This window comes from Glossina fuscipes, unplaced genomic scaffold, assembly GCF_014805625.2.
Source record: "Glossina fuscipes isolate IAEA_lab_2018 unplaced genomic scaffold, Yale_Gfus_2 3, whole genome shotgun sequence".
Taxonomy (NCBI): domain Eukaryota; kingdom Metazoa; phylum Arthropoda; class Insecta; order Diptera; family Glossinidae; genus Glossina; species Glossina fuscipes.
Genome location: NW_023998417.1, coordinates 4,765,314 through 4,787,752, shown reverse-complemented (window position 1 = coordinate 4,787,752; position 22,439 = coordinate 4,765,314). Strand labels below are relative to the sequence as shown.

General features: G+C 31.8%; 1 protein-coding gene across 4 annotated transcripts; it reads right to left on the bottom strand.

Moving 5' to 3' along the window:
• Positions 1-417: 417 nt before the first annotated feature.
• Positions 418-15,001, bottom strand: LOC119634927 (solute carrier family 22 member 5). Of its 4 annotated transcripts, XR_005246997.1 has the most exons (12): positions 12,099-13,004; positions 7,852-8,506; positions 7,263-7,381; positions 5,551-5,713; positions 3,547-3,723; positions 3,296-3,445; positions 1,745-1,969; positions 1,542-1,669; positions 1,341-1,427; positions 907-1,241; positions 555-810; positions 430-489 (listed from the first exon to the last, which is right to left on the bottom strand). XR_005246997.1 is itself a non-coding variant. In XM_038029367.1 (11 exons), the coding sequence occupies exons 2-11, from the start codon at positions 8,148-8,150 to the stop codon at positions 688-690; spliced, it is 1,806 nt and encodes a 601-aa protein (XP_037885295.1). In that variant the 5' UTR covers positions 8,151-8,506; positions 14,395-15,001; the 3' UTR covers positions 418-687. The 4 variants fall into 4 exon arrangements, 3 of the variants coding, with proteins under 3 accessions (XP_037885295.1, XP_037885294.1, XP_037885296.1); XM_038029367.1 differs by lacking the exon at positions 12,099-13,004 and adding an exon at positions 14,395-15,001 and having other exon boundaries at positions 418-810; XM_038029366.1 differs by having other exon boundaries at positions 418-810.
• Positions 15,002-22,439: the final 7,438 nt, after the last annotated feature.

Here is a 22,439-nt window from a genome sequence, read left to right as displayed (position 1 = left end):
AAAAAGCCGATCGCGCCGATCTAAAGAGAAAGCTTTACTAACTTTCGGTCACAATGTTATAGAAAAAGTTTACGTTTACAGTATCTTTTAATGCTTTAGAGTGAGATATCAGTTTCAATTGCCTGCGCACTACTAATAGTGAAATACAAAAAGCTGGAACCTTTTTTTTTGTGGCATAGACCTCTCTCTTCTTTGCATGTTTGAATTGCAGGAAAGGATCTTAACATTAACTAAATCTTAAACGGAGAAGGCGTAAAACGAACTTTCCAATTAACTTATCTAAAAGTTTAAAAGTTTAATGAATTTTTTTGTTTTTTTTTTTTTTTTTAAATAATCACTTTATTGTGAAAAAGTGTCTTCTTCACTTTTTCGTTAGGTGTTTTTTGTTTTTTTTTTCTTACAAATATTTACACGAAACAAAACAAAAACAACAATAATAATAAAAATAAAAATTATTTTTGCTTCATTGAGAAGTTTGATCTTTCGAATCTGTGAGAGATGAAGTGAAAAAATAAAAAAAACAACTTATAATTAAGTTTATATGTATGTCATACATGAGGAATACTGATGATGCGGGGTGTTTATGTGCCTTCAGTGGTCGCGTGCTTTGTGGCTTGAATTGCGTGTAAATGTACATGAAACGTTTGCCGCGATTGCCAAAGCAATCATAAAAATGTTTTACACTTGCTATGGGGCGTACTTAGTTTGATTTAACTTTTTCGTTGCCGCGTCGTCTCTTACAGCATCCGCACCTACTCTTTTTGATTCTGCCGTTACTTTTAGTGGCGCCTTCGGTAGACTAAAGAATTTCTGTGTAACAAATTTTATATATATATATATATATATATGTATGTTGAAAGAAATAGAAAACAAAAAATTACAACAAACAAGTTTTATATTGCTTGCCTCTTGTTTGCCAAATTGACGAGCCTCCTCCATGGTGTCGGGTAGTTTTTTATGCAACGTTTCCGGTAGGAAAGCAGCACCGATGGCGCCAAACAAAAACAAGGTACCCAATATATAATATGGACTGCGTATGTCGACGGTGGTGCCTAAATAAACTAAATATGGAGCCACAATACCGATAGCGTTTGCCAAAATTGTGCCAAGTGCAATGCCCGTTTGTCGCATACATGTGGGATATATTTCCATTCCTTGCAGGCTCGCGGTAAAGAAGGTGACAGCATTTAAGAATTTTATGAATGCTGCCAAACCCATTATTACATGCTCGTATTGCACGTCTGTTCGAATATTTAAAAAGTATAGATCGATAGATAAAAGTAAACGAAAACAATTTAAAGGTATAATAAACAATCAAATAAATTATGTGTGAAACGTACCAGTAGCGAGTATTATGACGGGTATGCACGTAAGAAAAGAAATGAGAAACGATATGCAATTAGTGAAACGACGACCATATGTATCACCTACGATAAGCGCAAAAAAAAAAAAAGCGATTGTAAAAAAAGCATATGACATTTTCACTTGTTGCTGCCGCCTAACAACTAACAACTAACAACAAATCAACAAAAATTATTTACCCAAATATTTGCCCACCATATAAGCCGGTATTTCGACAATGCTTTGTAAAAGAAAATTTAAGAAAGGATTACCAGCCATACGTGAACTGAATAAAACTAAAGTAAAATATGACACAGCCACAACGCACCTGCGTTAAAATAAAGAAATTGTTTTTTTTTTTTTTTTAAATTAAGTTTTAAAATTGGATTTCGAATGCACTTACCAACTAAAACCCATAATGATGGTATTGCGTGCCAAACGCCAACCGCTAAACAGAGACGCAATACCGTATGTGGTCTCAGCATGAGCTGTTGAGAAAATTTGTATCAATTCTTTTTCGCTCATCGTAAACGTGCGTCCATTAATTTTCGCAATCTTCTTAAACTGTATAATTGCATCAGCGAATCGCTGCTTACTAATCAACCAACGTGGCGACTCAATGACATATCTGTGTAAAATGTGATCGAACAAAAAAAAAAAAAATAAAAGGAAAAATTAAAAAAAAAAAAAAAATTTACGGAAATTCAATTGTATCAAATTTTTGCAGTGTCAATGTGAACGGCTTACTATCGATATGTAAAAACGTAAAGCGGAAAGGGTCGCAAGCAAGTGATATTAAAAATAGTGCAAAATTAAAGCCACCTGAAGAGAAGAAAAAAAAAAAATGCAAGAATAAAACAAAACAAAAAAAAAAAAACCGAAAGAAAAAATAATTCACAAAAGAATTCAGAGCAAAGAAAATCAGCTGAAATAGTAAAAAGCTTCTCCAAGCCCAGACAGCAATGAATGAACCACAAAACAGCGGAAGGGAATAAACATGTTTGCCTTGCATGTGTGCATGGGTTTTTGACCATAAAAACAAAAACATTGTGTAAAAAAGTTCCGGGTGGTTGTTTTTTTTGTTGGTGATGATTTTTTCCTATTTTTTTTTTCTTGTTTTTTTTTTCTTTTTTTTGTCTTTCTTTCATTTTTGTTGTGTCGAAAGAAATTGGAAACAATCGAATGAATTTGATTGGATTTCAAATGAATTGAGAATCATTTGAACGCATATACATACATATACATACATACATACATACATACATACGTACATATGGGAAGAACAACAGACTCTCTAGCTAACTGGACGGTGGACTGTTGGCGTTGCCTGACAGTCGGGGCTGACTAAGTGCACGAATATCATACGTAAGCAATGCACAAAGAAGACATTGTATACAATTGTGTTATGCTTCAATGACTAAAGGTATGAATGAGTGCATGAACGACCGACAGAATGCATGAACCAATGAATCGATGGTTGCTTGGATAGTTATGGAACATATAAGCAAATGAATCTATAAAAGAATATGGTCGAATACTGGATATTGATGTGAAACGATTGCAATATGAATCGGGAACTCATTCACATACACGCACACACACACACACACACACACACACACACACACACACACACACGCAATCATACATGTAAACTATACATATGCATAAGCGCACACGTTCATACACATGGCCATACACATGCACCCATTTTATTGACTTGTGTTCATTTACTATTAATAAATGGAGAACACTATGATATATTTTTTGCGTGCATTCTCTATTACGCAAACGAATACTTTTAAAAATTTTTTATTTAAAAATGAAAAAAAAAAAAAAAAAAAAAATGAAAAAAAAGACACAAAAGCAAAAAAGGAAAGAACAAAAACAATGGAAAAATTCAAATCAGAAATTGCAATTTTTATCTGCCATCAGTCGAAGAAAACTTGCTTACTTGGAAAATAATAAAATTAAAGCTGTTGGTATTGTTGTGCACCACATGAAGGGCTGCCAGTCACGTAGCCACCAGAATAATAATGGCATCAATGTAGTACCGATAGACCAACCAAAACTTTGATATATTGCAATTGTACTGCGATCTCGTCTGCAATGCATTTAATTAACGCAAAATTATAAAAGATTTTTTTTTTTTTATTTTTTTTTATATTTTTTTTTATTAAATTCTCCTTTTATTGATTAACTTACTCACGTGATATTTCCATACCGATTATCTGAGGTGATTGAAATAAAGAATTTATAGCTAAAGCAGCTAAACCCGAAAATATTAAAAACCAAATATAAGAACTTGTTGTCATAATAGATGCCAATCGACCAATCGAACAGAATATAACACTGATGTAGTAAACAAAACGTCGACCAAAACTAAGAATAAGAAATTTTATTATAAATATATTTGCGAAAGATTAGACAAGTAATGAAAATCATTAATACACAGTCCTTTAAAAACCTGTTACTGAAAGGGATACAGAGAGAGAGAGAGAGAGAGAAAGTCTTAACTATAATTTTTTGCTTACATTATAGTTTTTCTTTTTATTATTATTATTATTTTTATTTTTATTTTTTTTTTACTAAGTGTACTGAGTACATTAATATACACGAGTTTCTTTTCCTGTGTCATCTATCAATATTAGGACTTATTAACGGTTATCAAAATTGAACAAATTTTATAAATGGGTTTCAGCAGTTTTTTCGCCTACTCTGAGCTAACAAAAAATTCGAGCGATTGCTTTGAAGATACAAATGAGACTCACTATGTCTCACTACGACTCTAGAGAGCGTGATGATAAACCACGCAAAGGCTTACATGAGACTACAAATTCTCTCAAATTTACCCAAAATAATCAAAAAAAAAAAATAAATAAATAAATTAACCAGCGACTGATTTATCCCCACAGAATGTCTTGTTGTGTTAGTTTTTTTGTTGCTCGTGAAACGCAGGCAGGGAATTATGTTAATTTACTTTGCTTTAAAGTCAATCTAATGGAAATAAACGAAAGCATTAAACGATTAATCTTGGTAGGCTTTCAACAGTTGAATGAAAAAAAAAGGCGACAAATCACTAAAGCACCTGCAATGGACATCAGATCTGACCCTCTTAGTCCTTTTTTATCTGTTCTCTAATGTCGATAGATTTCGGTCTGAAAAGCACGAAATAGTTGTGGCATCTGTGTAGCTAAGTATTTGGACGGATTGACATAGTTAAACGAATTATATAAATGATTTTGTTAATCGAAGCCGATTAAGTTGCTGATGAGATAGATGTTCTATTGAAGAAATATTCAATAAAAAATGTATTCCTTTTTTCTTTGCTGGAAAATTATTGTTTGCTATACTACTCAGTTCACAAGAACAAACAACAAAAGCTAGCAAGTTGCTTAAGCTGATTATAAAATCTAGTTTGCTATCATTTCTCGATTTCTGATACTAAGTAAAAAATTGCTTAAAAAACTTTTGAAATAATAAACTGCGCGTTTGCGTTCCGCAGAAGAGAAAAAAAAAAAAGGGGAAGCTTAAGCCGAATCTATGTACACCTATCACTTCTGTGTGGTATTTTATTGCAAAAATATCAAAGATCCATTTACTGTATACATTAGTCCTATATATCGTATCATATACGTCTGTTGTCATATTTACTTCAAATCATTTTCTTCTTCTAGAATTCAGCAAAATAGCAAAATCGATTTGGGTCTGTTAAAATCTATTGGATTGATTTAGCTAATTTTTGAATTTAATATCGAAATATCATTAGGGAAAATTTTAACATTCAAGTTAAAAAAGATATAATTTTTAAGTCCATATATTGTGCAAAAGTTTAATTGTTGGTTGATTCCAAAAAGCAACTATGCCACTAATGTCCTCAACATTGTGTAAAAGAAGAAAAATTTGAGCGTTATAGGCAAGCACTTGAAAATGGTTGCCTTCACTGCCTTGCATATACCGAAGAGGATGTCCGGTGCGCCTCTTACGCATAGTGCATAAATCTGAAGGATTTCATACATCCCCTGCGGTTAGCACGCACGAAGCGTCAAAAATTCATTATTGTACAAACTTTTTCGCGTTATAAAAACTCCTTTTTTTTTCTAGTTTATGATCACCGGCAGTATTTGCAACGAATTTATAGCATTTAAGAAATTGCGTTCTTGTTACGCAATTTGTTTCATTTATCCGCTTTTTCCGGTGTTCACTTACATGTCACCCATTTGCCCAAGTAAAAATGAACCGACAACTTCTGTTATGCGTGCAACTACGAAAACATTTGTCACAAACAAATCCTTCGCACAGATCCAATTCTCTTGCGTTGGTATTGTTTTCTCATACCATGTTTGATCATAACTCCAGCCATACCGGCAACCTCTGGCCAGTTAGTTAGAAACGATGTAGTAGAAGGAAGTTAGCGACACCAATAGCATTGGGAATGTCATAGTGTGCGGCATTTGTAATTGTTTTGTTGTAGATATTCAATGTTAGTTTTGTTGTTGTTGTTGTTATTGTTGTTGTTGTTGTTGTTGCAAAGAAGTAAAATATAAAATTAAATAAAACGAAAAAGGAAAAGAAAAGGAAAAATTTTTATACCACACAGTATACTCAAGTTAGTTAAAGTGAAACGTATTAAAGTGCAAAGTTGTAAAAAGTAATGTTAAGCAAATGGAAAAAGTTTATACCAGATACTTGGTGGGGGGAGGGTTCACGTTCATGTGACTTAATGTGTATGATGCGAACGCTTAAATAAACTATAGATTTTTCTATTGTGCATAGCGTACAGAGATGTGGTAGTTGGGAAAATTATTGCTTTTTATTTTATAATTGAAAGTTATCGACTCTGGATTCTGCTACAAAAGATAATCGCAATGCATGCAACAATTTGTCGTATATTCCTCTAGTGCATGCATATACTATATAGCGAGCGAGCACACCGTATAAGCAACAATGCTTTTCAATTATCTAACATTGGAATTTAGGAGAGAGGGTGAGAAAGACAAAAAGAGAGAGAGAGAGGGAGAGGCAGAGAGGTAGTAGTAGTGAGTTAGGGAGAGAGACAGAAAAAGTAAAGTAAAGAGAATGTCTATCGATAGAACTTTATAGAGATAAAGAAAACTTTACCGGTATTTTTTATTTTTTATTTTTTTTATTTCCCTGCACTCAACGGCAATTTGACATAAATTCCATTTATGTTTTTTGTTTTCTTTTGCCCAAATTTGTTTTCTGTACGAAGCGAAAATTTAATTTCTTTGCTATCGCTTTCATAAAAAATCAGTTGGTGGGTTTTAATTTTATTGAATGCTTTAACTTTTTTTTTGAATTTTTTTTTTTAACTCAGAAGTCCCAACTCTTTACTGCTCTTGTTGTCATTTCATTGAACACCGTAATATTGCGTAATATGACATATGCTTGTGCGGATTATATATTCGTATAAAAGTATATGTCCTTTATGTGAATGTGCAACGTATACGACAGGAAGTGAAAAATTTACATGCTGCACTACGGTGCAGTCAATGTGATCGTTTAGTATGGAGAATGGAGTATGGACCTAACCAACTAACTATTCGACAGAATTGCGAATGCATTTGGTGGGAGATTTTAATAAATCAACTCCAAACAGAGTTTGTTTCTTGCCTTTGTTGCTGTTATTGTTATCATTGTTGTTGTTGTTGACTTCTTTTTTTTTTTTTTTTTTTTAATGTTTTTTATGAAACAGAAAATGTATGGATTCACATATATCGGATATTTTAGTAAAGAGGGAGGGAGAGATCCAAGTAGAAAGACAAATCGCATACATGCATACACATACACATACAGAGACACATAAACAAACGAACAAACAAAAACATACACACACACACATATATATATAGATATACATATACATATCGATACAGAGGAACAGATTCTGTCAGACTAACCTGTTACTTTGGTTTGTGCTGATGTTAAATTCCAATTTTGCCAGTCATCAATTTCGGTGAAATTCGCATCGAACATCTCACAGCTGCTGTACGTTTCGGTGTCACGATTGTCCTTGTGCCTGTGAATGAGCAAACAAACAATTGAACGTTATGTTAAGGCGATGGGGTATGCTCAGCGATGCGCCATAGTTAGGCAAAGCAGATGGTGTCCTGCCATAATAGCGGATGGCCTGGGCTTTTGCGATGTTTGTACATTTGTACGATGACATTTATATGAAATGCAAATTTGAAAAATGAAATTTTAAACACCATTCTTGACAATTTATTGCAAAACAGCATATACAATCGTAAACACGGACATACACATATACAAACACAAAAACACACATACACACACACACACACACACATCTATATATGTATACACGAATGCGTACATAAGCGGAACAAATCAGTATACAATAGCGTAATATGTCAAACATCGACAAGGATATCAAATATTTACATTACGTTATGTACGTTATGTTCACTATTGCATGAAAGCTTACATGTATGCTTGCATACATAAATGAATGAATGCATGACTTACGTGGGCAATGTTAATCGACGCCATTCAGCTAAAGTAAAATTTGTCTTCTCACGCCCGGGCACCGTACACCAATGTTCCGGTATATTCAATGCCAATATAATATTCATGTACATCATGGCTCCAGCCATCGCTAAAGCCGACACGAATATCAGATTATAAATAAGTTGAAAGCGACCATGATTGCCGGCTTTTTCCATGACAATCTGAAACGGATCATCGCATTCACCAGGATCCACAAATTGTTGTTGTTCGATATTACATTTAATGTTGTCATAACTATTCGCTGACTTCATATTCATGTTGTTAATTTTGTTTTACTTGAGATCGAGGCGCTGTGATGACAGATTCTTATTGAATATTTTTCGTTTGCACTTAAATGTTAATTATGATATTTTTTATCATGTTTTCTTGTAATTATTATTATTCTTCAATAGTCAATTCCGATCAGATCCAGTTCAAATAACTTGTTGTTATCTCTTCTTATGTTTTATTTATTTATTTATTTTTTTCTTTTTAATTCTCCTTAACATGGGATTCTAAGAGGCAGCGTGAGCTGTCAACATTGATTGACTTTAAATGCGTGTTAAAGAGTTAACTACTTACGTATAACGTTAACTACATTTACTCAAGTATCCACTACAAACAGTTAATTAACCTGCAATCAATAAAGTGAAATAAATTCATACAAAAAATGCAGAAATACAGAGAACCTATTTTTAAATGGTAACTCGTAGATTTCATAAAGCAAATCTTAACATAATTAAGTTCAATCCTTCAACGCAAACAATTTAAGAAACGTAACGCAGAAGAAAGCAAGTTACTTGCATTTCTATGAAAAATTGTGCGGAGGCTTTTAGTTAAGCGATCACTTTAGAATACTCGTCAATTTACAAGCAACAAAGAAACGCCTTTGGCAAAAGTTGTTCTCCTCTTGCACAGATTATTTATATATAAATGTATTTTTTTTACATCTGACTTGAGCTAACTTTCTAGTATACATAGGCGACCCAGATGAATGATTGTAGATAGTGAAAAAGGACCTGATGATGAAACGGAAGGTTTAGAAAAAAAATATTGTAGAAAATATTTTATTCATCATTAGTTAATACTTTTTGCACTTTTGGAGTCACATATGTATTCCGCGTGAGAAAATAATCCATTTCTTAAGGCTATCCAACTAATGGCTGCCATTGTAAAAATCAAAAACATTTCTTAAGACAGTTAACATTGGCTATAGAGGCCAGGTTTAATTAAAAGCAGGAATGTCTGACGGCAATAGCGTAGCAGCTTACCACAGTCTTAATAACGTTTCCTAAAAGAATTTTGCAATATTGTGCAATTGGTCTATCTGGATTTCGATGAAGTGGGTGCTTGAGTCTGGGTGCTTGAGTCAGCTTAGATAATAACTGGCAAATATATCGGAGATATGAAGAGCATTACTAGAATGGAAACTCTTCAATATCTATTTGAACATTGCCAGACTAAAAAAATCTGATTCATTAAGCCTTCTCTTGAAAACAACTTGAAATTTCACTACACACGGGGATTATTTATTATGAGTTGTTTCCATATGGCCAAACGCTAATTTCTGATCTCTATTGTCAACAACTGGACCGTTTGAAGATAGCGATTGACCAGAAACGGCCAGAATTGGCCAACAGGAGAGGTGTCGTGTTCCACCAGGACAACGCTAGGCCACACACATCTACAGTGACTCGCCAGAAACTTCGGAAGCTTGGTTGGGAACTTTTAATGCATCCGCCATACAGTCCGGACTTGGCACCAAGCGATTATCATCTTTTTCTTGCATTGCAAAATTTCTTTAATGATAAAAAATTGGAATCTAGGGAAGATTGTGAAAATCGACTACTAGAGTTTTTTTTGCAAATAGAGACCAGGACTTCTATGAGAGAGGCATTTTGAAGTTAACTTTAAAATGGCAACAAATCATACAACAAAACGGTGTATATTTGACCCAAATCGGACAACCCGAAGCATGTTAAATAAAGTCCTGAAGTTCATATAAAAATAATGGATTTCTTTTTCCCCAAACTAAATAAAAAAATATAGAAACTATTCATTTTGATCAGAAAAACCTGAATGAACTCGGTCCTCGGTTTAATCATCCTGATTAAACACATAACGATTAATATAAAAAAAAGCTTAAATGAATTGCTACTAATTCCGGCGAGTTCTTAAGAGGGATTGGATTAATATAAAAAAAAAAAAAAATCAATCACGAATTTATTCCAATCGAAATCAGCGATCGATGAGTAAACATAAATATATAAATCTTAATTAAAAACCTCTAAACTTTGCATCATTTTTATTGTTTAATCTTATATTTATTTGTACATGTAATAAGAATCAAATTTTTATTCAAATAATTGAACAAACGCTAAATTATTCGAGTTGTTTGATTGTGCCCTGAACTTTTGGTGTTTTTCGGACAATGAGTTATATAAGCCCTGATGGTAAGAGAGTTTTCTAACAGATGACTTTTAACAGCTTGCAATAAAAAGTTTTAAGAATATTTTAAACATTGCATGCATTGAAGCCCTCGTACATTTATTATAGATATATACGCAATGTCATTTTTGAATAATCGCCAAGCGCGATTCCGGTTAATTACACGGGAAGAACTACTGAAGGGAACTATTAACATTGTCGATAAAGCTGAATATCGATAATTCTCTCATTCTGTTGGGATTATGTGGTCGCCCTGTTCCTCTCAAAAGATAGTACCAAGAATAATGATACTATTGCGCTGATTATTAAAGTAAAAAAGAAAGACACCTAAAAGCATTGTAGGTTGCTTTCTTTTTTTAACCTGAAGACATTTAAACTTATAGTGTAAAAAGTATCCAGAAAGCATCGGCAGTAATGGGAATGGTTTGCAATGTTTGATCATCTTCTCTATATTCAGCAGCCACGTGGTAATGGTTTGCAATGTTTGATCATCTTCTCTACATTCAGCAGCGTTCAGCGTTTCCTTGTCTATCTCAGCGATGTTATTATTCTGATAACTATTGCTAGAAAATGGTTACATACATAGCCTCAATATACTCGCTGTCTGTTCACTGGATTTCTTATTTATTTAGAGCAATGGAAAAATTGCGTAGTTAATGGTGAGCAATACATTGCATATTTTTTATCATTCCCTTGAAGTGCAAACTGTTCTCATAAAGAAAAAAACCGGTCGAGACATATATTCGATACCTAGTATTACGTCTTCCTAATGCGATGCGGTTTTAAAGTTTAAGAGATCATTTTTATATAAAGTGAATTTTTTTCATTCAGTTTACATGCTATATATAAATAGTTTTTGCAACTTGAATGATTTTCTTTTTTTGTATATGTATATATACTGCATGCTTGTGGTTTGATAAATAGTTTAAAAGATAAAAAGTTATGTACGCATCTCGAATATGCAACATTTGAGATAAGTAAGTGATGGAAGCAAAATGTTCTTCGAAATGTTGCACTCAAATGCAAGGCCAGATAAATAAATATTGACATAAACCCTGACCTAGAATCTATTTCGTGTTGGAAGGTATTAATAATACCCACTTCTAATTTTGTAATTCTTAGATCTTTTTTGATATTTTACCTACATAAAAAAAAAGTAAAAACACTGTAGGGGGACAAGGCCCGTGATTAAATACCCTACACCACCTCACTTAATACTGTTATCCATATGACGGCCTTTGAAAATAAAGTCAAGAGATGTTCCGATCCGTTTACCAAATTTGATCAAAATATATCAAAAAATGCGTCCTATAGGTTGAACACAAGAAAACAAGACAAACAGAGGGTCAGACAAGTTTGGACAGATTCCGAAAGTGATCCTAAATCAATCGGTATAAGACAAGGCAGATCTATTTCAAGTCCTTGTGGGCATTACATATAACTCGCTTAAGGAGTAGGTTGTAAACATTAATGAATGATCAAATTTTATTCTCGAACTTGATTTGTAGTAGTAAGGTAACTAAGACAAATATGTCAAAGCTTAATTATTTATTCTAAATATAAAATATATTTAGTTTGCCTTAGCTTTCAGAAGTAATTGTTTTTAATTCATTAGCCCTAATAATGGACGATGGCGTAATTTATAAAAAGATGATGAAAAGCAGAGCTAATACGATTCAAAATTTAAACTAATTAACTCATCCATCGTTGCCTGTTACAAATGGAATGATTAAATTAGAATATCCTTACGTATGCTTTAGTAATTAAAGTGTACTTACCACGTTACACCTTACGCTTATATATAGAAAATGAGAATTGAGAAAACGCTTTCAAATGTTACTTATATTGTTTCATTCACACTTTTAAATTTGTTTTGTAATTAATTGACAATTATATCATTGAAGCGTCATGCTGTTATCACTGTTGTTAATGTTCATCTACCGTATAATGCGGTTTTATTTGTGGTTTTTGTAAGGGAAGCAAGAATTTTTGTAAAAGCAATTTAACCGAGAAAAGGTATTTTTTGTGACATTCCGTAAAAGCAACGCAATAAAAAAAAAGAATATAACATTTTATAACGACATTAAGGATACGTTATTACATTTCTACATATGATTTTAATTAGTAAGCATTTTTTTTTTTTTTTTAACACAATAAAAACATTTCGATTTTTTTACTTTTAAAAATTTTCAGAAAAAATTTTTTTTTTTTTTTGCAAATTTCAATATTAGGATGTTTACTCGTGTTGATTGAATTTATAAAAAAAAAAAAACAAAAGACCGCTTCACAACAAATCTTTAATTTTTAATATGTTCGAATGATCCAATTTCTTTTGTCTAGCATTGAAGAAGATTAAAACTTATCTGGTAAGGCATTGCTGCTGATATTTCTGAGATTCATACAAAACAGTTTAGTAGTAGTAGCAGTACTAGTAGTAGTAGTAGTTGGTACTAATTTCTGCTTCTCCAACTGATAAGATGTTTTTTTTTTTAATATTTTTTTTTAAATTTTTTTTTATTTTATTTTCCTTTTCTTTTATATGACAATATTGTAGTGGGTTACGATAATGTTATAAAACGCTTAAAAGTTCACACACACTTCAACACACTTCAAAATTGTAATTAGAATTCTGAATATAGATATATATGTGAAAACTAAATCCTATATTATACAATAAATTATGTAAGTTATAAATAAGAAACCTAACTATTTAAAAAAAAAAAAAAAAAAAAAAAAAAAAAAAAAACAAGATAAGACAAGAAATCTTAGACTAATCAGAGAATCTGCTGAGTTTTTAAATTTTTGGCACATTTTTCATTCGTATTCAAATTTGCCCTCAAAATATTGATTGAACTTGTGATCTTCTGATTGGCTAGAGAAGTTTTCGGCTGAACTATCGAATTGATATTTGACGAGCGAATTGAGAACGAGGAAATAAAGTACGGAGCGAAGAGGCTTTGTAAGGAAAAATTTGAAATCACAATTTTTTTTTTTTTTAGCTTCAAACTTGAAAAATCCCTTCCTTTAGTTCGACAAATAGCAAGAAATTGCTAAAGCCATGCCGGCTAGGATACATATGGAGCTATTTTAATGGAAGATTTTTATCGTCTTTGGTGACGAAGGGTATAATTTTGTTATAGACTGTAGCAGTTCATAGTTAACATATTTGAAAAAAGTCATTGACACTGAAGCAAATATTGATTTAAGGAAAAGTGTTTCATGGAATAGCGTAAAGTGGTTAACTCTAATACTATTAAGCCATATTATGGCCCTTGTGAAAAGTGTTAATTCACAGATCGGCAACGAGCAATTAAAAGTGGGTCACATACGATAGTAATGAGCGAAATAGCTTGCTTTGGAATATGGATGAAAGTGCACAAGCGATGTCAAAGCCTTTGCGTTACGGGAACGAGGGAAACGAATCGCTCATCGCAACCTGCTCAAACCTGAGTAGACAATTAATTTCACTATCTAAGGTCAACCATAAATGCATTAATAAACTGAGATAAAATGTTCAGAGTTACTCGAAGGAAGACGACGATGTTAGACCATAGAAAAGTTGAAGGACTCAACACAAAAAGCGAGAACTTGACCGATAAGTTTTGACGCATATCTCGTACAAACCGAATCTCACCATGGATCCCATAAGATTTATTCCGCCCATTTCCATATTTTCTTTATGGTATACCGGCGGACTTGCAAATGCATTTAATGCAAATCTTTTGATGGAGTGTTACGACCAGAAACCATTCAACTGCTATGGTGGTGGAAATATTTTGTCAGAAATATAGCCAAAAGTTATCGATCAAGATGGCATATATTTGATGTAAAAATGTCTTATATAAAAATTGTATTTTGTTTAACAAAAAAAAAAAAATGCAACGAACTCTTCCCTTGATATATGGATAGGAAAGCAATATTTAGCAATTTGTGCGGTACTATTAGGTAGATTTCTTTAATTCGTTTCTTTACTATGCGAATCGATTAAGCGAAGATCATATTGCAACTTAATATATTACGTTCGCGTTACCGCAAATTGTTTAGTCCAAATTCAAAGATCATCGTTTCAGTTACCTTGGAAATTAACAATCGTTCATCAATGCCATCGTATTTATCGAACACACTGTTACATTAAAAAATTTAAATATCGATTAGCGACATTAACTTTGATTTAACGTTGGTAGTTTACTGACATCACTCTCTCTCGATTCCATTCTTTTTTATTTTCCTTATATGTTAACATATTTTATATGAACTAAAAATCGTTTTTCAACCGTTCGGCCTGCGGCAAGAAACTATTACAACTAATGCAGTGATTAGTATTATATGTCGTTTTATAAACCGCAATAAAAAAAAAAAGACAACAATTAATTTATTTAATTAGGATTTATGAACAAAATATATTTTGCATGGCCATCCTCGCGGCCATTTCTCACTTATTTGCATTTATTATTTATAATGTCAATTTAATGGTTCTAATGTTTTATTAGTCATTTTAATGTTCCTCTCTGTCACTCTCTCTGTCACTCACTCTCTCTGTCTCTCACTCTCTCACTCATTTCACATTTGAAAACATAACATTATTTAATATATATTTCATTTTTTTTCTTTTTCAGCGCTTCAAATTCTCGCGTTAGAATATCTTATGGTGGTAAGTAAAGAAAAACAAGAATAATAAACAGTTTTTTTTTTAGTTAAAAATTTTTATAGAAAATTTAAACAAAAGTATAATATTCCAACTAACTAACAAATCTGATCTGTTGGTTGTAAAGTGATAAACTAAATAAATTATTTATATTATTGGTGTTGCTATAGTTTTTGTGTCATAATGATGACAATGACACTCTGTCTATGTATGCAGAAGACAAGTAACCGTCTCAAGTGATAAGTAGTAAAATTTTTATAATAATAATAATAATAATAATAATAATAACAAGAGTAATTTAACGCAAAAAAAAAGCAACAACAACAATAACAATAACAACCACATCAGAAAGTAAGAACAAAAGCAATTTTATAATTGAAATCGGCAGTGATGAGAAAGAAAAACACTTGAGAATAATAAAAAAGTAATTTAAGTACTAATAAAATATATTTTACACATTAGACGCATCCTTCAAAAAAAAAAAATAAATAAATAAAAGTATATTTTCAAAGTAATTGCGAATTATTTTCAAAAGCTTCAATCATCCATTGACATGCGTCGTGCTAAAAAGTATCGGGAAATATGACTTGATTTTCATCGCAAATCTAATTAAGTTCTTTGAATTTTTCTTGACATCGTTTGTCAATAAGTTTTTACAACTTTGCAGTGATAAACTTTAATTCAAAAATTTTAAAATTCATTGAAGCTTCGGTTAGATGCTTAGTATAATTTCTCGCAATTCCTCTTTTAAAGATTTTCTTTTCGTCACCTTTCTCTTACTGCTTATTATTATTATTGTTATTATTATTATTATTATTATTAATACTAAATTTATGGCACCCTTCAGTTTAGTATCAAGTTCAAAATTTCTGCATAAGGAAGTAGATATCTTCAGATCTTATTTATGGGTTTTTAATGATTTAATGCAGCAAATATATATGTGAAACACGCATGTGTTACATGTGGTATAACTATTTTCACTGAAACTCATCAATTTGATGGATAATTTTCGTGAATCGTCACAATCTCAAAAATGAAGATACGAAACTGAATTTTATCACATGCGTTTTCTGATTGGTTGAGAAATTGTTGTTACTAAATGGTCGTGATCTGTTCGCATATAGATCCATAATGCAGAAAAAACTAAAACAACTTCAGAAAATGGGAAGCAAGTTTTTCAAATTTTTGTATATAACTGTCGATCCCGTGAAAATATATTTTTAAAAAACTGTTACCAAAACATTCACCAGAACCACCTACATATTTGTTGCAAAAATGATCACGTTTTATGAGTTACCATTTACATACCAGAATTCTTTTTGATATTACAAAAAAAAAAAAACCTATTTATTGATTTTTTAAAGTTGTCCTCTCCTGATTACCCAAAAATTTTGATTGCTTACCTATCTCTATAAAATCATTCCTTCTCGATCTCCCAGCCTTTTAATTGAACGAAAAACAGCAAAGATAGCCTATGTAGCGTATGTATGTGTTTAAGAGAGTCTTGAAGCGTTTGGAACGATTTTCATAATCCTTTCTATGGCACTGTGATATTAACAAAAGCTCTCCTTAGTAAAGAATCGAAAGTAGTGATTGCGATTTTAATCACTTATCAGATTAACGACAAGGGTATGCCATGTAATAAGAAAGAGAAAATTTCTTTTAAAAATATTAAGATAAGATGAGATCACTGGTGTTTTTTCTTCTATGAACATTGAGGATTCGCCCTAAAGGGAGTATAGGCTTCTCAGCCTGTTTTATACTCCATTAAATTTAAAATACAATTCGAAGAATTAAAATTCTGTCAAGGCCAAGGTAAATTTGGCGATTGTTTAGAAAAATTGGTGACCGACTTTTTGCCCGTACATTTATATAAAAGACCAAGAGGGTATCTTAGCTTGCCTTACCATATTTGAAGGCATTATTTTTTTTTATTAAAAACGTGTTTGCTTTCACATTAGATATGATTTCTTTTAATCCTCTTCCTAATTAATAAATAGGCATAGCATTCATTTACATTAAGCATCAGTCTAATATGGAAAACGGGAAGTTTATGATTGTGTCGCTACACTGCAAATGTAATCATATCTAAATTAGTTGATATGATTATCTTTTTAAGAGTTTCACATATAGCTAAGTAAACAGAGATATATTTACACTTGTATGGCTGAGTATTACTGCTTATTTACATTACTATTGTAAAGCGTTTCAGAGTTTATCTAGACATTTACTATTTTGTTCACGAGTAAACAAACGATTTCATTTCACTTATAGCTTTTAAATATGATTGAAGCTTTTTTTTTTTTAATTTATCTGAAATCTTAACCGAGAGTTTATATTAAATAAAATTTATGAAATTTTTTTTTTTAAATTTCAATATTTTATAATGAAATATCATAATTAAAGATGCAATGCAGAGAGAGCTTCTCCCTCTCCTGTATAAGTGGATAAAATTTCTCAATGATTAAATATAAAATTTTTCAATAATATTTTTTTATAATTAATTATAATATTTTCATTCTTCATTTCTCAGACATGATTGCTTTTCGATATAAAACGATAGTCAACAGCTTAAAGTATATATACATATTTATAATATATATATATATATATATTTATTTACATATGTGTACGCGGTTATTAACATGTATACGAAAATTATTCATCTTATCATCATAATGCTCTTTAATATATTTTAAATGGAATTGATAGGTGAATAATCATAATAATTGCTCTTTGCGTACGTATGATATTATTATGTCACACCAGAAATTTTGAGGGTTTTTTCAACTGTTTGTAATAAACTCTGGAAAGCGGTAGAGACAAATATAGAGACTTTGGGCGAAAAATTTATTTGAACTTAAACCGTTGTCCGAAAATATGATTTACATTTTGATTTTCTGCCTTTACAATGATCACTTATGAAAATGATGAGTTATGAAAAATGGATTTAAATACACAATAATTGACAAGATGTACTATAACAAAAAATTCAGATGATCCCACAAATGCGGTCTTTGGTGATTTAAAAATCAATTATTTAAAAAAAAAAAAACAGTAAAAATAATCTCAGTTCCGTAAATGTTTTTATAAAATGTAAACGCTATTTTCGGACAATAAGAATAGTGATTGAAAGTTATATGAGTACGACACCGGAAAGGAAAAAGAATAATAAGCTTAAGCGAGTACCAATTACCGGCATAGGAGCAGTTGCTAGGAGAAGCTGACATTTGTAAAAAATTAGATAAACTATCGAAGTACATAAAATGATTAGCAGCGGTTAGAGAGATTTTCCTGGTCAGAAATTTCATATTACATAACAAACTTAAACGCTAAAGAATAGGTAATAGGAGATTTCGATGAAAAAATATGGTATTATACATGTTTAGGAGAAGTTAGCTTATAAAATTTACCATGATAATGAAATTTTTCGTTGAAATCTACGTGTGAGTGGTCAAATTGGCTCGGTATTCATCCTAAAATAAGACTTCAGACTGAATCCCATAAAAAGAAAATGTTGGGATCATTACTTAAATGTTTAACCCTCTTATTCTGAACGAGTTCTCTTCTACGAGCTTTGAAGACAACGCATAAAAGAAACGAAACTTGGACACGGATGTAAAGCGTTCATGACAAGATCGTGATAGCAGGACATTATTCGATCCCTGACCCGGCAAGAAAACTATACTAGGGAATGCCCTTTATTACGTAATATGCAATTTTGAAGGAGCGGTCTTGAGTATCAAAAACATGATTGATAGTAAAAGCAAAAAGTAATACTGCGCATATAAAATAGAAATAGTTCAGAGAATGTAAAAAACATTATTAAAATCCACATTATTTGTTGGATAGCGTAATATAGGTAAGCTGTTTAAAGGTACGCATAGGCTTGTGAACTCACATTTATATTTTTCATTTTTATCCATTTTATTTTTTATATGAATATCGAAGAACAGATATTTTTCTTAATTAATCAAGAGCGACTGCGAATGGAGAACAAACAACGGTTACTCACCATCCATCCATAAGCAAAGTTCTCGCATTTTGTAATTTAATGTACAAATTAAACTTGAATGAGAAATTAATGGAATTATGTTAGTAGAGAAGAAGAACGATAGTAGTAATAGAACGATGTCGGATGTTTTTGCCTTTTTTTGTAAGGACTTTAGCGATTCTAGGGTTCTTAGTTCCCGTTAGCTTTGCATGCAAATGCCATAATTAGGTGTATTCTCTCAGTTTTAGGCAGTTTACGATTAATTGTTGGACTGCCAAGATCTTGTATATGGGGCCTTATGTACTTTGAAAGGCACGACATTTAATGGTACCTTTGAATTTTAATAATCTAAACTAAGTTGAAGTTAAAATCTGTTGGTGATACTTTTTTAAAATGAGTGCAAAAATTGTACAGTCCAGCCTACATTCACGCGACCCGTTTTCTTACGATTTGTTTTGTGTGATTCCTATCTACTAATCACTACTACTACTACTAATACTGCCCATACTTTACAAGGGTAGGTTTATCGGAATTTATATAACGCATAAAACAAATCGCCCACAAAATTCGCACATAAAAATATTCCCCAACAAAGCAGTTCGGACTGTATTGTAAGGTTTTTAGTCATAAAGACAAAGAAAAATTGTTACGCAATTGCAGGCACATAAACACATGCGTATTCTTTTATATTGTTAATACCGTTACTAACGCATATTTCAAACTCTTTCTATTTTTTTTTTTTTTTAGTCTTCAAATTGTCTTCCTTTTTGCTTTTTGCCGATGCCTGAAAGTGGTTCTAACGTAATAATAATTTTTTTTTTTTCAAGATGCACTCCATACCTTCTCATTTTTCCATTCTTTTCCTTTTTAGTAAAGTAATCTATTACTTGAAAAATATATACATACAAACACATTCACATTCAAACAAGTATCTGCACTTAACCGCAAAGATATTGTTCTAAATAGTTTACGCATTGTATGCTACCATCAGACCACTCAGTTATTCACACGTTGTGACAATAACTTGCATGCTTTGTGTACGAGTTTCATTTCGCTTTTTTTCATGCAGAAATTCTTGCGGTATTTTCTTCACTGACCCATAAATTTTCTATGAAAATAAAAAATGAAAAAAAAAAAAAAAACACATATTATCTATAAAAAAAAAAAAAATAAAAAAATAAAAACAGGGTAAATTCCTATTGATTCATCGCAAACAAAAGAAGTTAACAAAAAAAAAATGCAGAAAAATATGAGAAAGTTATGAAAAGAAAAGAGAAAAAATGTTGTTACTTTACGAACTGTGCTTCTTACGTACAGAAGTGTTATATACAAAACGAAATGTATGTTATTTAAGCGAAATTCCTTTTTATTTCTTTCTAAATTACGTCCGACTTAAAGTTAAACAAAATGATCAAATGCCTTAAATTTTCAACTATTAGATGAAAATTTCATTCTCTCCCTCTCGTTCTCTCTCTTTAGTTATTTAACTCTCTCTGTAGTTATTTAACGACTACGTTGACTAAGTAGTTTTTTAAAATACATCGGTACGTATGAGTGCTAAATAAATTCATAATAAAATAGTTACAATGCGATGACCAAAAAGATTTTTGTCGATGAACGTCACGTTAGATGAAGAAAAAAACTTAGGAGCTATGTTTAGTTAAAAAAAAGATGATAGATTCCTTGCAATATTGAGTCATTACGTGTTTACAAATCATTACATGTTTGAGTCAAACTTGCGATTCTAAAATGGAAATTCAAGTGTGCTGCTAAGCGAATATCAGATTTTAACTTCATCTTGAAAAAGTTTCAGTCTGAAATTATTTGCTGAGCCTTTTTTATCCTACATTCTTCTAGGGGTACCGTAACCAACTAAGTAGCGCGATAATAAGTTTCGTTTACCCATTCAACTCGTTTCATTGCAAATATGGTAGGCTATACTTTTATTACGATTGGTGTGTGTGTGTATAATGAGTTCGCTGTAGTAAATGCTCGATCGATGAAGGCACCTCCCCTCCCATTTCTTTCTGATCATTGTTATGCGACACGTGTAGGAACAGCCGAATGAGTTATTGGTCATATAGAAGTAATTTAGGTTTGTAGGTTTATATTATTACAAAGTAGAAAATGTACTTTGCTTTTTACGCATTTATTATCTAACTGATAAGGTGTAATGCAGCGAAGATTGTTTTGGGCTATCTTGCTGGGTTATCTTCGCTTCGACTAATTTATATATTTATTTCATTCACAACATTCACGTTTATACCGGTTAGCGTTTGGGGATTAATTAACGCTTTCTACTAATATTCTAACTATCTTTTAAATAAAATTATCTAATAGCTTTATAGGCAAACAAACTGAGGAACAAATCTGAATGCATTTATATTTAATATACAAAAGTGGTCCTAAACAGAAAGTTCTCATATATTTCAGTAACTTTGATATTCCTGTTCTGGAAGATGCATTCGTCTATTAATTTTTTCATATGGATAGCTTGATTTGGTTTTATTAGATTTTATTTCAATTTGGCAAAAGGTCTGGTCCACTAGGTAAACCGCGAGAAACACAAAATTCCTATAACGTCAACAATACAATAGCTCAGGAAAAAACTTTGTGGCACTTTCCCCTATAGATGTTGGAGTTTCATTATTTTGATGATACTAGTTCTATATATTCATACTATAGTGCGCTTAAAAGGTAAGAATCGAGAATATTCGGAAATAGTTGCGTTTCGAAAATGGGCCAAAAATTTGCAAAATCCTTATCACTTCGACTGAGATGATGATTCTCTGCAAACTTACAAAACATTTTCTGCTATCTATGGCAACAAATAAAATGAACAGCATGGAGGAGATGGTTTTTTCATTTTTGATCTGAACACTTCGATGTTGAACGCGCACCGTGCTCCGGACGGCCAATTGTTGACAAAGTTTTTGAAATTCTCGATAACGTTCACAGAAATCGGAGCATCTCATCTTATAATACTATGCCGTTGATCAAAAATTAGTTCTAACCCTTTCCGATAAAATTGAATACAAAATTCAACTCGATATTTAGATATCACCTTAATTAGGAGTGAAATAATAAATTAAATTTGGCAATGGGCGATTAAATGTGGATTACGTATAAGAGTAAGAGTAATGTGTGAAAAGATTGTGAATAGTGTTGTAAACACGCTCGGAGACACGGCTTCGACTTTATTGTGATCGGGAAGGAATTAGGCATCGTTCGCTGCTCCAGCTTGGCTTTGAGGATAATGGTTTTACTTTATGCCACGAAGTTTTTTCTTTCTGCGCAGTATATAGTTTTAAAGAGGACTTATTTGCTTGCCGCTATGCTAATAATTAAGAAAGTTTGTCTTTTGTGACCAACTACTCAGAATATTCCTTCTAGGCGTGCTTTGCGATGATGGTCACACTAAGGTTGGAAAGGCTGAGAGAGAGAGAGAGAGAGAGAGAGAGAGAGAGAGAGAGAGAGAGA